Source organism: Siniperca chuatsi, linkage group LG7, assembly GCF_020085105.1.
Source record: "Siniperca chuatsi isolate FFG_IHB_CAS linkage group LG7, ASM2008510v1, whole genome shotgun sequence".
NCBI classification, from domain to species: domain Eukaryota; kingdom Metazoa; phylum Chordata; class Actinopteri; order Centrarchiformes; family Sinipercidae; genus Siniperca; species Siniperca chuatsi.
Window position 1 is genome coordinate 18,276,201 of NC_058048.1, and position 17,060 is coordinate 18,293,260.

Consider the following 17,060-nt stretch of genomic DNA (forward strand, 5'->3'; position numbering starts at 1 on the left):
CCTATTCTATTCCTCGAGGTGTGTTTGCATTCCTCTTACCAATGGATAACCAGCATTGTTCATATATGGCCTCGGTGGATCTCGGTGCATTTTAAATATGTCTTAAATATGCAGTGTTTGCAACTAGACACAGCAGTAAGTAGGGTTTAAACACACAGAGAAGGTAACAAACAACCAAGACACACAGCCAAATTATTAAAAAAAATTACTTTATTGTTTAAAACCTAAAGACAGTATATTCATACTGTAACTGGGATTTTTGTTTTTGAAACCAGCCCCACTGTAATAAAATCAGTACAACTACCTTGTGCATACACACAACACATACACTATGATTGAATCCAGACAGACAGCCATATGGTGAAAGATCTCAGAAGGAATGTTAACATCTTTACAACCTTGCACCAAAAAGGTATTAAGTAGAAACTGAAGCACAATAGCAGTTTCGAGGCCACAGTTAATGTTTTAGCATTGATATATAAAAGCCTGCAATGATTTCATGGGAAATACTGCACAATTAGCACAGTATAAAGCTGATCAAGAATACAGACTTGAACGCACTGCATACATTTTGTATATAACATTAGCGGCATTTGCCCCAGTCATTTGGTATAGCTTTAAACAGTTAACATGGATGGAAGACATAAAACATTCAATAGTGCAACTATACAGTTAATCACATACAGCATATGTTGCATAATGTATGTTGCATCTGAAAACAGACAGTATCCCTCTAGTGTACAACAAATACAACTCATGTCATCACTGCTACACCACACAAGTCTCAAGTCTTGAAGTTTTCTTAATGCCTGCCGCCAAACTGCAAAAGAAAAAAATAAAAATAAATCACCAAATGAAAGCATCTTGTACACACAGTCCAGACTTTCACCCACAAGTTGAAAATAAGACCAAGAAAAAAATGAACATAATTGTTAAAAAAAAATAAAAATCACCAACCAGTTACTACAAGAAGACTTGAAGCTGGCAAAAATAACAAATTTGGAATTACTAACATGTCAAAACATTGGCTTAGGGAAGTAAATATGAATTTTAAGAAATAATTATCTGAGGCATCAACAATGACATACAAGGAGGCCTTAATACCCATATAACTCGTATTTCTTCAGTTCATGGCCATCACAGCCTAAACATGAATAGGTTTAAGTTGAAGCGGCCTTACTTTCACTAAAGTCCTTTGTGCCTTGCTAAAATGCTGGGACCTACACAGAGCAGCAGCATGAGTAAAAATGTGGGCTATATATTAAAAAAAATAAATAAATTAAGCATATCTCCCTGGAAATGTTGTTCAATGTTATCAGGAGTTCAACAGTCTCCTTCCTGTTTGCTGAGTTGGTGTGATTTTTGGTCTCAGACTATTAAGGAGCAGTTGGAAGGACAGTCTTCAAGTCATAGTTAAACCTGAGGTTATGTTGCCTGCCATCACACTGATGTCCATCTGAAGAGGCAGAAATGCTTGGAGGTCAATCTGTCCATCCATGTTGACATATTTTTAAGTCCTTGAGAAAAAGTTCCTTCATTCAGCTTTGGAACATTATTGAGGATATTATTTCATTTTGTGTGCTTTGGAGCATAAATATAATCTTGAGAACAGGTTTCACACCAAGAGAAATGCATTGTACATCAATTGATCAAGAGAATCATTGAGATGGAGTTACCACAGACACAATAAGCCTTCAACCCCCCCCCCCAAAAAAACTATAAAAAACAACAAATGTTTGTTCATTTTGTCATACTTACATTATCATAGCCATTTTCATGCATAGTATAGTTAAAACTCCTGTTCCATATCCTTTACAAATCATATACAAGACATATAGTTTAAATATGTTAGATAAAATCTGCTTGAAAGTGGCCATAATCATGTATGATAAAATACAAAATGTATTCAATGCATAAAATGATACATTTTATATATGATTATTTTCCTGTCTGGGAAGGTTTAAATCTGACAAAGTTGAAAAGAAACAACAAAAAAAAAAAAAGTGACGTCAACAAAAATTAAGGAAGTTAATAGATTCCAGATGGAGAATATGAAAACCTTGTCTTGCTAACGCAGACTGGTGCAGCAAGCTGTATGGTGGTCCTCGTCAACTTTTAAAGTCGGAAATTCACGTTTTCCCACCAGGAAGTGGTAAATACCTGCAGTTTACTTGTGAGTGTAAAAATTGGTAACAGCCAATAGGTAAATGCATCCATGTAACTTTCATCCCTCCATCATAAATGAATGGAACATGTCTTCTATTTATAACATTAGATCTGCCATTACCGACATTGTGCAGAGGGTCACTGGTCCAGCCTCTTGACATTGCAGTGGATGTATATACTGGTCACAATATTAACTTAGTTGTGACCGATGAACATCTGGTTTATACAACATGGTCACATGATAAATTCTGACTTTAAAAAAAAAAAAAAAAAAAAAAAAAGGAACAGTTCACCCCAAAATCAAAAATACATATTTTTCATCTTACGTGTAGTGCAATTTATCCATCCAGATTGTTTTGGTGTGAGTTGCAGAGTTTTGGAGATATTGGCCATAGAGATGTCTGCCTTTATTTTTTTTTAATATAATGAGATTTTACAGTACTTGGCTTGTGGCGCTCAAAGCGCCCAAAAAAATAAATTTGAAAAACTCAACAGCAATGTCTTATTCCAGAAATCACGACCCGGTTACTCAAGATAATCCACAGATTTGTTGGGAGCAGTTTCATGTAGGGACTATCGGTAGAAAGAAAATAGTCCCTACATGAAACTGCTCACAACAAATCTGTGGATTATCTTGAGTAACCGGGTCGTGATTTCTGGAAAGAGACATTGCTGTTGTGTTTTTTGGTTTGTTTTTTAAGCTTTGAGCACCACAAGTCATATAGTGCCATATAGTCCCATTATATTAAAAAAAATGCAGACATCTCCACAGCCGATATCTCCAAAACTGGGCAACTCACACCAAAACAATCTGGATGGATAAATTGCACTACAGGTAAGAGGAAAAAAAAAATGTATTTTTGATTTTGGGGTGAACTGTCCCTTTAAAATTGATGAGGACCGACCAAATGCAACATTAGTCTCAAAAACAATAGCCAGGCTAATTTACAATATTGTCCCTCAACAAGGAAACAAAAGTCACTGTACGTAATAGATTTGAATTCATCCTCTCGCCACGAAACCGTTTCTTCAGGGCAGAAAAAATTAAAAAGGGGGCTTGAACCTCAGGTTTTAGCTGGCGGTAGTGTCAAATAAGTGAGAGGGTCATTGATGATATCATCAGCTGGATTACATGGCAGACTCAGACAGAACTGTCTTAGGACTTTCTGCACTGTCCTTCCAACCTCGCTTTTCGATGAGTGGTGAGTGCTCGGGGGCAGCAGCTGATGGGTCTCCCTCCAGCCTGACCTCGCTCAGTTCTGCTCCCTCCTCTCGTTTCGACGTGCGGTCCACAAAGTTCTGCAAGAGCCCGGCTCCAAAGGCATCGCCCTCTACATTCAGCACTGTGCAGGTACGGTCACTAAAGAAAGACAGATTGGATGGCAAGCAATTTTAATATTATGATATTTAACAAACTGCCTCATGTTATAACCGTTACTTGGCTGTCATGCTGCATGTCCACATAAAATACAAAGGTTTGTACTCACACAAGCCAGTCAACAGCCAGGATGAGAGAGATGTCATTGGTGGGCAGTCCTACTGCCTCCAGGATGATAGCTAGGGTCAACACACCACCAGCAGGTATACCTGCTGCTCCAACACTGGATGCTGTAGCTGTCACACTAACACATTAGGAGAAGATGACACAGTTAAACACAGAATTTTACACAGCGTTTTCACTAACATTAAATTGTATATATCATTGAGTACTGAATATATTTACAACTACTTGATTGACATAGTATTTAATCCAGTTGTGTAACTGCAGATGTGTTTCAGTGGCTTTAGGACTTACAGGATGGTAATGACTTGGATGAAGTTAAGGGAAGTGTTGTTCAGCTGAGCGATGAAAACAGCAGCCACACACTGGAAGAGAGCAGCTCCGTCCATGTTGACCGTCGCTCCGATGGGCAGGATAAAACGACTGATGTGCTTGGATACGCCGTTATTTTCCTCCACACACTTCATCATCAGGGGCAGAGTGGCAGAGCTAAGAAACAAGGAATAGGGGATGTGTGAGTGTATGAAGGTGATGAAGGTATGTGCATGTTTGTTTGTAGAGAGAAGTGTGTGTGTGTGTGTGTGTGTGTGTGTGTCTGTTTTAGAACAGGAGAACCTCAGTATTTGATATTTAACAACCAGAGAGAACAAACAAGTGTGTGTGCGGGAGAGTCGGAGAAGTAAGCAGCAGTGAGTTTATTACCTGGAGCTTGTTCCGAAGGCTGTTGCCAGAGCTGTGAATATCCCCCAGAGGAAGGTGTATGGGTTCTTCCTTGTAATGACAAAGTAGATGGCGGGCAGCACAAGAAGGCCATGGATGGCATGTCCTATGATACAGCAGGCAATATATTTTCCTAGACTGGCAAACAGTTTGCCAACATCCTCCATCTCAACGATCTTGCCAGCTACAAGGAACATGATACCAAGAGGGGCATACCTGTAGAGACAGGAGAAGTGCAGGAAAGAGAAAGAAAGGGAAAGGACAGTACAATGCTGCTGATTATTATGGTCCTGGAACATAGCACAATGGTCAAACATATGTGAGCTTCATACTGATTTTATTCCAGTCCCTAACCCAGAAACATGCAGGTCTTTCTTACCACATGATCCAGGAGACCAGCACCATGGTGGCCTCGTTGAAGGAGTTAAAGAACTTGATGAGGATCTCTCCTTCCTCTCCCAGCTTCCTCAAAGCCACACCAAACACAATGGCAAACACTACCAGACCAAGAATATTCATGCCATCCTGGTCTATTCCAAAGGGCACCTAGAGAGACACAAGTCGTGTTTCCATCTAATTGTCAAGCAAATTTGAAGCAAACTTTTAAAATGTTTGGGGGGATTTAGGCATGTTTAAGTCAACTGGTTTGGAGCAAATAAAGGCTACGCAAAGCATAGTTTCATCAGAAGTTGGCAGAAGACATCTACAAGAGAAAAAGGGGGATATGGGAATATCCAGGAAGATGCCGACAGTGGAAACAGCTTCTTCTCCTCTTCCTCCTCTTGGAGTGGAAACAGCTGATCAGTCATGTGAGTTAAATGTTTGCTACATCAGAACGTATTCGGGAAAGGTGTTTACATCTCCCATTAAGCGCATTAGCTCTTTAAAAAAAACAAAAAAACAACCTCAAGCGAGCGTAAAAACTGTTTTTTGCCATTTCCATCAACCTTTTCTAATGCGATAATTCAAAATGTGCATAAAAATACATTGATGGAAACACGGCTACAAAGATACGCATGAAAAAGACAGTCAGGAGACACAGATCCACACAAGTCATCATTCTAGAGACACAACAAGATGGTGCCCTTATGTTATGTAGCGTATTTGTGGCCTATTTTATGTGGTCAACTAGGCCATTCACTTAGCTCACCTTCTCCACTGTGACATTGGGGTTTCCATCTGTGCCGTTCTTGGTAACCAGCTTGTAGCTGGTTGCGTACTGGACGGGAAAGAAGGTTTTGCACAGTTATCTTATCTAAATATTTCCTTTATATAATTTTAAAAGCATAATTATGTAAAATTATAGAATCAAGATGCAGTACTTACTGATTGAAAGGCAGCAGACACCAGGTTGGAGGGAAAGATGTTTCTGTGTGGAGATAAAGACAAAACAATTAAACAACACTTTCAATTCCTGGGCTCAGAATATAGCAGATGCCTTGGGAAAATCCAGTGAAAAAGATGTGGCTGTAATTGGAGGGAGAGAAATTACATGTTTGGGAACTGAAAAGCAGAACACAATATAAGTGCTTGGGCCTTATTTGGTTCTTTCTTGATCTGCGCACGTGCACACACACACAACTTATATGAATGGACACAGAGCAAGGACACATTTGCTACAAGGCAAACACATTGTTAAGCCATAAACTGGCCTCCCTTGAGTTCATGAATGTTTCTGATGAAATCTGAACTGTTTGCACACCACATACATGAGTTTAACTCTACAAAGCAGCTCTGGGTCACAGTCCTACTTTATACCTTAACTCTTTAAAAAACAAAAAAAAAATAAAAAACACTAGTTACTTCTATTCTATAGAAATCTATCACCAGTGGTGTTGCAGACACAGCAGCTACGCCCCATAGACGTCAGTGATAGTTCAAACAGATGGAATCACAAGGTTGATCATGAGGAAATAGTTGAGAGAATGTAACTATTAATCTCCTTTTTTCCCCCACTCTGCCCCCATTTCTAATTGCTGTTGTGTTATTCATTCTCCACTAACAAGTACATAAAAACACACACATGTTGGTACATAGGTCCAATTGCATATTAAATCTCTCAAGAACTCATGAAACCCATGTGTTCCCGATACCCTTTTACTCAGCTGTCTGTAATGGATTTAGAGTAATAAGGCATTAACTTCACAAGCTCTTTCCAACCATTCATTCCCTTTCATTGGAACCATAGTGCATCAGGATTAAATGTCATGTGACTGTTTGACATGCAACAATATGTAACTGAATCACAGCTTGAATTCTGGTTGTGCTGCAAAGAGCCATAACAAAAAGGATGCCAGGCTTTCAAGCCAATGTTAGACTTCTGGACACTCAAATTGTATTTTGGATATTCAGAGATATTTGTGTTACTCACATCTTTTCAACTGAGTGTCACTTTAGTATAATTCTGGATGGATTTTTAATACAGCTTTAAATGATAAATGTTTTAGTCAAACTGCTAGACTGGAGCCTGGTCAATGTAATTTACATACTATCACTATGTATATACATGACACAGGCCTCCAATCTATGGTTTGTCCTGAGTCATATTCTAAGATCATTTCAGTCTCTATAAGAGCTGGATGTTTGGAAAAAGGCAGCACAACGTTGCTTTGCATTGTGCATTTTTCAAAGTATAATGAGATGGGAAAGTTCAGTAACTTTATGGCCTGCCTGGTGTACACACATTTGTAATACCTTGTCTCCCCTCCCCCCATTTGTAAAATAAATAAATAAAATGACTTTGTTGCCAGCAACACTAACAAGGCATTATTTAAAATGTAATACAAGAAAAGTCTGAAATGTAAGTAGCTTATGTAAAACAGAAAACTCTACCCTTAAAATGTTCTTCTACTACTATTAAACCTACAATTATTTAAGTCTTTATGAATAGAAACAAGTTGTTCTTTGATTCTAAGGGGCTGGCACAAAACTGAATGTTTACCTGGTGATGTTTTTAGAAAGCTGAAAAAGAAAACTATCATACTTTAATTTAGTTGTGCTGGGAATCTACTTGACAGTACATTATCTAGCCTGTGTTGAGCTTGGATTCACAGGATGACGAAAATACTAAAAGTGAAGGCTTAAAAAAAATAAATAAATAAAGAGGGGACACACACACACAAAACTCAGTCTACAAATATTATCCAATACCCCAAGTACTTGGGATCAAAGCAGGTAATATGTGAACCAACACTTTGTGCCACACAACCTGTATTTAATGTTACGACATTCCTGTAGCTCAAGGCAAATGCTGTACGTGGTCAATAAATCCACAAGTGGCATTTGCACTGACTGAGCGCTTACCTGTGAATTTAAACTGTTTGGTTTTGAATGAGAAAACAAACAAAAAGGAGGGAATGTTAACAAGAATGTGCAGGAGTGTCTTCAGTCAGAGTTACACTTATCACATTAATCCCTAGACAGACATGTGGTCTTTTAATGTAAGCGTCTGTCTGTGGACAATGAGGCATTTAATGGAGTTTGTGTGAACAATGACCAAGCCATTTTTACACTTTGATGAACAGCTCTTCAGTCAAACACTGTCTTTGTTGTCAAAACTAACCAGGACACCAACCGAGAGGGCTCGCTCTAATGAGAGACACAGGGTTTTGCCTGCTGTCCCATTAGGATAATGTGTAAATGCGTGTGTGCGCATGTGCAGTGGTGGCTTGTATCCTGCCGGAGATAAAAACTCCTTTCCTGATTGTGTTTTTTTCTTTTCCCCAAAACAGCAGCCTGCTACAGTAGATGAATCTGGACAACGGCAGTGAGATGATGCATTCAGGAACATCAGTTTAACAATAAACTGGACTGTTGCGCTGATTCTAGATGTAAACAGGAACAGAGAGTCAGACAAAATGCTAAATAGCCCATCTGAGTTTTGTAAACCATATTGTGTTGCAACTTGTAGATACTGTTATGTAAGGGCCTCTGATAAAAATCAGGGTAACAATGTTAATCTGTTAATGGTTAAGTTTTGCCCTGTTACTCTTGCATGTCTAATCTGGCTCTGGGCAGCATGAAATGTTTTCAGGAGGTGTTGCCAGGGCTAGGTCTCGCTGCTGGAGGAGGAGTAGGAAGGAGGGTGGAAAGTTCTGGCTTTTATAGTCCACAATTCATGGAAAACAGCACTGAATGTTCCAAAAATGTTCAAAATAACTAGACAAAGTTATGCAATACAGTCGCACGTGTAGCAAGATTGCATGTGAACAGAGACTTTACGTTAATGGGAAACTGCAAGGCAAGTTTAGATTCATCTCTCTCAATGTTGGTGCGTGTACTCTTGACAAACTCTTATTAGAGTACTGCCAGTAACCTGCTCACTAATCATGGGGTTAAAAAAAACTAAACAAAAACAAACATACAAAGCGCACAATTCCTGTTTGAAGCCATCAAATAAGCCGATGATGGATTGTCACAAAGAGTACCTCCCAGTATTTCCCCCAGTAAATCCTAAGGATGCTATGTTTATACTTAATAGTCCATTTTCATATCTGTGCATGGGAAAACACCACAAACCCCTTGAGCTCACACTATGACATTGCACCTAATGTGTGGCAATGTGTATACAAAAGGTTGAGGTTGAATACACTAACTTTTTAGTACACTAATCTACTGAATAAACTGTTTGCTCAGATAAGCAAGGTCATTTGGCCTCTATTCATTTTCAGATAAAACAGATGTGTAACAGAGGAAAAACACACATCATGGAACCTTCACAACCTCCCTTGTGTGAGATGCGTCAATTTAATGTATGATAATGTTTCAGAAGATTTTGACATCTCACTATTTCAGTCTTTGAGTCAATTCTTAGCCCGCTCTGAACACTATTGCTTCCCCTTTATTCCTCAGTAGATGAGGTGGCTCATGTCTCATGTTGATAAATAAAGACATACTGCAGGGCTACTGATTCCCAACCAGACAAGTTTAGAGGTGTTGAAAGAATGGATACACTCTGACTTCCAAGAGCAACAAAGGTCAAGTTTAAGGCTGCAAGGCAAAGGGCACTGAGCCATCTTTATGGCATCAGTGAGATGTTTGACATTTGTCTTTACCACGAGCGCCTGTACATTAGCTACGTTAGCTTGTCTTTTTATAAATGGTCTCAACAATAACTATATCCCACTTCATACGTCTGGTAGTCAGTTCATTAGAAACTGACATCCTCTGAAATTATCGTAAAGCGCGCCCACAGAGCAGAAGAAAGCAGGGTTACAAGGGGGTTATTTTTACACACGGGGCTGTCCTGACTGGAAGCGTTTCACTACACCGTTCAACTGGTAAATGTGACACACGTGTCGATATATCACACGTGGCTATATTATAAAGACCAAATGTAAAATAAAACCAAAATAACATTGTAAAAAAGGACCATGGTCGTTTCTTTTGAACAGTCCGTGGCAAGTGGCACTCTGCCCCCGGAGTTAACCCTCAGTGTGTGACTACAGCTGAGCTGATGCAACCACGCAGTGTCATGTCGCGTACAGCACGCCTAGCGAGGGGTCTAATTTGGGGCCTGTCCTGTAGTTAGAACTTGCTTATTTCCGCTGTGGGAGTAAAACCAAGTTAACAGATTGTACACAAGGCAAAGTCAGTCCTGTATCTTTTACTGAAAGCTTAACCAAAAACTACTGTGTCACTTAGCTGAAGGCTTGACACCTAGCTTGAGTCCGCGGGAAGCGTGGCGGGGAGGCGATGATGGACTATTACACATCATTGGAGAGTCACTCACCTGATCAAATCTAAGAAGGAGTCTATCACTTCTTTAGAGGCAGGCACGTCGCCATCCAAGCCTTGCACCTTGGGTTTGGCTACTGACACGGACCCCGGGGTTAAGATGAACGCCATCACAACCCCAATGGACGACGCGATTAAGGTGGTGATCAAGAAGAAGAGCATAGCCCAGCCGCCAAGTTTGCCCAGGGCTTTGGGGTCGATGCTGGCCGCCCCGGACACTAGACTGCACACCACCAGAGGGATGATGATCATCTTCAGCAGCCTGATGAGCAGCTCACCAGGAAAACCGATGTAGATGACCTGGGTCCTAGTCAGCGCCACGTTACGCACACCAAGTCCAATTAAAACACCTATGATGACCCCGGCCACGGTGAGAATCACCAGCAAGTTGGCCATCACTATCCTCTTCACCCGCTGGGACAGCGGCTCCGGGCTGCCCTTCTTGTGGCTGTTCGCTCCGTTGGCCAGCGGCTGGTCGAGGTGCGCCTCGCCGTTGGATGTCCTCCCTCCCTCCATGTCCATCTTCTCAGACATTGTGCGCGTTGACAGTTACCCTGAAAATTATCGTAAGGGCACAAATACTTGCCTCTAAACTAGTGTTACTGTAGTGGGAGTAACTTTTACTGTTACTAGCACAGACTACCAGCTTCCGTCACCCCAATGTGCCGCGCTTCTCTCTTCCACACCTTGTGCTACTTATCTATCTAGAAAAGGCAACCCACACGCTCGTGACGTAAATGGAGCTGGGCGTGTTTAGGATTATGGCAGTAGTCAATTACAACTGACTGGAACTGTCAAAATAAATAAATGAATGCCATTAAATGCACAACAAATAACATTAATTTAAATTTAGGCATTACATAACTTATAAAATGTGACAAATTGATATTTCTTTTTTAATTTGCTTCTGTATTTTTTATACTTTTTTTTTACATTTGTAATGCTAAGAAAAAATAATATTATTTTCCATTAACATTCCCCCCATTTATTTCCCCAAACTTATTTATTTCTGTCATTTCTTTTTACATTTCTGTATGCATTTCTGCTTCATTATGCAAAAGAGGGGGAGGGGGGCTGTATGTCATGGCCTTAACTTTTCAGCTATTGCTTGATCAGAGTGTATAGATCGACTATACATGCCTTGCCAACACAACGGTGGCTTCTGGCCACTGAGAGACAGTGGGCTCAAAACTATCATACCAAGGCGATTTAAAGCTGGCTCCGACCGGGACTCTGATGGCTTTAACTACTTGTTGTTAGCAGTTTGCTACTTTAGCTGTGCTGCTTGCTGTCCCATTACCTGGACTGGGAGCTCGGAGCTGAGAGCACCGGGGCAGTGTCATTGTTTACTCCTGTAGTACAGATGATTTAGACTGCCGTTGCTTCAAGCTCCCACCCCGGGGAGAGTCAGGTAATCGGACCGCAGCTACATGGCTAACTAGCTGAGTGCAGCTAACGTTATAGTTAGCAGCAAGTAAAGCCGTCTCTTCACCTGCAAACTGCGTAAATCAGTTCAGTTCAGTTAAATCAGTTGAGGCAGAGCAGCCGGAGGACATCAGAGGGGAAACCAGAAAATATTTTTTCCATAAAATATGATCCATATCAGAGTCCTGGTCGGAGCCAGCTGTAAATCTTCTTGGTATTGTGAGCCACCGTTGTGGCAGCAAGGCATGTATCTATACATTCTGACGTCGCTCAAACAATAGGTGAAAAGTTAAGCCCATGACACACAGCCCCCCCTCGTTTGCATAATGAAGCAGATATACACGTAAAAAGAAAAGACAGAAATAACTAAGTTTGGGAAAATGCAAAGGGAAAATAATACAATCGTAATTACATAAATAAATCATTTAAAAAATGAATGAATAAATAAACAAATTAACAAATAAAAAAATTATATGGAAAATTAAATGGGGAAAGTAAATAAATATGGGAATTAATACAAATATAAATAAATACAGAAGCAAATTCAAACAGAAATCAATCTGTGTCACATGTTATAAATTATTTATTTATAAATATTTATTTATTTATGTGTCACATTTTATAAATTATTTAATTATTTATTTTACCAAAAGTCAAAGACCTTTGGTCTGTGTGGACAGGTACACTACCATTAGAGGAAGGCTTTGCTAGTTAGGCTATATGATTTAGGTTAGCCTGAAGGCAAAGTCCATATTATGTTTTATTGTTCAAAAGATTTAAGGGCTGTTCTTTTTAGTAAAATTTCCTTTATCTGTGATGACCTCTTGTGGTTGGATGATTATAGATTCTATTTGTAAAGTTTCCGACAAAAGAAAAAGTTCTTTGTTTGCAATGTAATGATAACATCTTTCATGATGTATTTTCTGACAAATGTTGTTTCACCACTGCAGCTATTTTTAGTTGCCCTTTAAGCCCACATGGGCTGGGAACTTGTATGTGTATGACACAAAAAAACAACTACTACTGTATAATATTTTAAAAATCACGTTTTTTAGTTGCCACATTTTTAAATGCAATGGTTGTGGTATTGATTATCACAAAATTCCCCCCCCCACCCCCCCAATCAAATATAGTTATATAAATTCACATTCATTTTATTGAGGACTGCATTTTGGACTAATGTTACACTGCCTCACCCATCTCCTCAGCCAATGATCATGTCTGTTTCTCCCTATATGGTGCAAGAGTTGTAGAGTACATCTAGAACAACAGATGTTCCGGGCCGAATTACTGATTAGAATAGAGTGAATTGAATAGAAATAAACTGTAGTTTGAGACCTTGAAGACAAAAGCAGAGTTTTGCCTCCCAGCAAGCCTATGGATGTTAGTAGAATTTTCATGTTTTGATTAACTATATATATATATATATATATATATATATATATTTTGTATATACAAACAGCAGCTAACGGCAAGTGTCCCCATGCGTGAGGTAATCAGCAATGATTATTTTGCTTGATTATTTGATTATGATTATTTTGCTGTCAGTAGTTTCACATCAGTGAAAAGCACGACTGCATGGCAGTTCCCCTGAGCATGAATATGCAAATCATGAAGCTGAATGAGAATTTAGAAAACTTTTGAATTGAGGAAAAGTAACTGAAAATTACAGCTAATGTAAAAGCTGAATTTAAAAGATAACACATTCTGCCACTACTAATCTCTTCCCAGACTACTCCCTTTTATTAGAGTGGTTAATCTGGGTTGCATTAGCTCAGGTGCAGAGGTAGAGGCTTTGCCTACACAGCTGTGGAGACTGCCACTGGACTTTGATGTGACCTCCCTCCTATGTGTGTTTATTTGCTCTCCTCTCAATTGTCAATTCAACAAAGAATACTATTATTGTTGTAGTTATAACATCTGCACGTGGAACCCCAAGCACAGCAATACAATTAATCTAACATCTGGTATGTTTGAATGATGATCATCGAGGAGCAGGGCTTCCTTTGCATAATTTCAGCTGTACTGCATCTTACCCAGTCGATACGGTGAAGAGAGAATGACAATACACCACACCCTTCTCTGTTCATTCAGATATTTTTCAGGGAGAAGTGGTGGCATAAAATAAGAATGGAGGTGATGAGTAAGAGTGAACGTTTGAGATGGTAACAGTCAAAGAGAGTTACCACCCTGCAGTTTTTGGCAAGGTGTGTCAAACTGAAACAAGAGACAGGCTCTCATCGTCTGAAATACTGAGGCGTACAGTCTGATAGCTTAAAATTTGTATGTAGGGGTCCAAGAAAGCCTGGGGTTAGCTTACACTCAAACAACAATCCAAGCCCTTTTTAAACAGGGTCCCACTGGTAGAAATTTGTGGGAAAAGCACCTTTAACACTAAAGAATGCCCACAGGACCAGAACTCCGGCTGGTAGGAAGCTGTCCTCTCAGTGCTCAGTTTGTTATCTCAAGCTTGTTCTTTGTTCCCTCTGACTGTGCTAATGATTGGAGGAATCGCTGTGATTCTGTGAAATAGTGCATTGCTCTGTGAGAATGGACAACTTCAATAGCTAAACCCGCAGGCACACGAGAGCCGAGAGTTTTTCTAGAGTAGGCCCCATCTATAAAAATACACACACACACACACACATGCTGTGGAGATGAGTTTTTGCTGTTATTTAACATAACATTTGACTGGTCTTCTAAATGCAGACAACGAAACAATACAGATAGGGGTCTTCAATCAATGATATTGCCACCCTGAGCATGCTGTGGACATGAGCAGTAATTACCATGGTAACAGGTTTTGGTTTAAACATTCTCTACTTATACTTTCTTACTTATATCTACCATGAAGCCTGTGCCTCAGTCTAATTGACATAATTTCTGTTTCACTGTATATGTGAAGGGCAATAATAACTTTGGTGATGTTTTCATCTAGTGTTATCATCACAGCTACATTTTAATTTGTCCAATACTTTAGTTTATGATGAAATGTCTGCAAAGTAATGACTTTCCCATTAGCCTCACCTGCACTCTGTGTTTAGTGCTAATTAGCTAATGTGAGCATGCTAACACGCTAAACTAAGATGGTGAACATGATAAACATAACACACGTGCTAAACATCAACATGTTAGCATTGTTGTTGTGAGCATGTAAGCCTGCTGACGTTAGCATTCAGCTCAAAACATTGCTGTACAGCCTCAAAGAGCTGCTATTGTGGCTGTAGACTCTCCTTGCGATATAACTCATATTACGTGTATGCAGGTTTACTTGAAGCACCGTAATAGAAACCAGTTTACCTCAAGAAATAAAAATAAGGGTTGTTCTGCAAAGCAAAACAGGGACGTGTACATGTATATAAAACAAGCTTATAACAGTGCAAAGGTAAAAGTGATTCAACTATGGTTAAATCTGAAAAGCTCACATTTCCCCCAGTTTGTTCCTTTTTTTCTAAACACAAAACAAATCACAAAACCAAAAGGTGCTCATTCTTAATTTACAGTGAAATATTTTAAATCTGACAGGTGAGGTTACTGCTTGATGATGTACCTGAAAAAAGGCACGGAGCACAAGCATCACCTGACATCTGAAATTGGGTCGTGGAAAAAAAAGAACATGTCAGATAACAAAACGCAGCTTCTCAGGTATCGTGAGAACAACAGGTGAGAGACAGGGAGACTGACAATAAAGAAAATAGAAAGGTGGAGGCAGAAAGGAAACTTAATACAACATCTTAATGCACCAATCCGGTAACTCCTTAACGTGTATTTTGTTTCTACTGTTGTTCTGTAGCAGGATGAAGGTGCAGTACAAAAAGGCTTTCACCAAAAAAAAGCTTCCACTGAAGATAAATTATTAGAATGTGTGCATAAACTGCATGGTAGACAAAGAAGGTGCTGAGTCATGATGAAAATACATGACTGAATGTTAATCTAAAAGAAATGTAGGGAAGAGGAAAGTAAGATTTTGAAACTCAATCCTTGGGGACAAATTCCAGGAATCTCATTTTTCAAGAGGTTTTTTTTTTTTTTTTCGAGGCTTAGGAATGACTAGGCCAGGTACAACCAATGACGCAGCAAAAACCTACTCACCCACATTCAACAACTTTATTTGGTAAGAACTGAATGTATATGAAGCTTTTGTCTATTATGTCAATTTGACCTGCTGTTTATGTTTGTTGCAAATACTGAATGGATGGACATTCATGGGCCCCCGAGGATGAATCCTTCTGACTTTTGTTCAGTAGGAATATTCTTCTAGCTCCACAGCAGGTTGACATTTGTAACTTTGAGTGAAATATCTTGACAACAATCAGATGGATTTCAATGAAATTTGGTTCTGGCATTCATGTTCCCCTCAGGATGAATTGTAATAACTTTGGTGACTTTTTATCTAGCACCATCATCAGGTCAAATTTTAATGAGTCCAATACTTATTTTATGACCAAATACCTTCAAAACTGACATTCCCATCATCCTGAGCTGTACTTAGTGCTGTGTGTAGTGCTAATAAGCAAATGACAGCATGCTAACATGCTAAAATTAACATGGTAATCATTACTAGACATCATGTTAGCATTGTCATTGCAAGCATGATAGCATGCTTACGTTAGCATTTTGCTCAAAGTATAGCTGTGCTTAAGTATGGCCTCACAGAGCTACTAGCGTGGCTGTAGACTCTTAGTCTTGTTATAACTCTACCTAATTAAAGAATGCATTGTATTTTTAAAGCACAATGAATGCATATGAATATTCCTCACTTTTCTCGTATTTCCCACAACATAGATTCAGCACCACTGTTATATCTGTAGCCCAGAAGTGACAGGAAAGCCCATAAAGCCTGTCTGATCTCACAGAGCCTTATGTGACCAGGAGGGGCCTCTGGAAATTATTTACGGATTTACACTGTGTAATCAGACTCACATGCCCTGCCTACAACCATCCCCCATTGCTGTTACAGCCTGCCTTTTATAACCAGACTGAAATTATGATTTCAATGTGGAAAAAAAAATCCTTTCATTATCTCAATTACTTAATATTGTTTTCAACATTTCTGCATTGTTTGCCTAACTAAACTAATGTAGAGTGCACTTCACTAGGCACAGTGATCAGCAGTGGCGGTGACTACTGGCACTGCTGATGGTGGATGGTGGATATTGGATGGGAGTAGTTTCAACCCAAGGCTGCTCCCTGGGACCATGGGCTTGGACACAATAATTTTTCTGTAGCTTTTTCCAAGCTCAAAGATGTCTTAGTGGCTTAGCAGTTTTGATTGATTTCACATCTGATGTGCAACTTGTCAGTGTTTCCATGTGTAACCATTTGAGGTTTCAAATGGCAACATTTTGATACTGCCTATGAAAAAGTGGTGGACTGTCTATAATTAAGGTTAATACATTTTTCATGAATAAGTACATTTTTTGATAAACAGTATGTTTTCATTTTCCTCATATTTTTTGTAATTTTAAAATGATGCTGTTATATTGTAATGTAATTTAAAATGTTTTCATGT

The 17,060-nt window shown here is 39.3% G+C and overlaps 1 protein-coding gene across 2 annotated transcripts; it reads right to left on the minus strand.

The window, feature by feature from the left end:
* Nucleotides 1–192: 192 nt before the first annotated feature.
* slc1a5 (solute carrier family 1 member 5) lies at nt 193–10,943 on the minus strand. 2 transcript variants are annotated; one of them, XM_044202616.1, is made up of 9 exons: nt 10,119–10,943; nt 5,714–5,756; nt 5,538–5,606; nt 4,767–4,933; nt 4,370–4,603; nt 3,962–4,156; nt 3,654–3,788; nt 3,415–3,526; nt 193–820 (listed from the first exon to the last, which is right to left on the minus strand). In XM_044202616.1, the coding sequence occupies exons 1-9, from the start codon at nt 10,655–10,657 to the stop codon at nt 803–805; spliced, it is 1,512 nt and encodes a 503-aa protein (XP_044058551.1). In that variant the 5' UTR covers nt 10,658–10,943; the 3' UTR covers nt 193–802. The 2 variants fall into 2 exon arrangements, with proteins under 2 accessions (XP_044058551.1, XP_044058550.1); XM_044202615.1 differs by having other exon boundaries at nt 193–3,526; nt 10,119–10,924.
* Nucleotides 10,944–17,060: the final 6,117 nt, after the last annotated feature.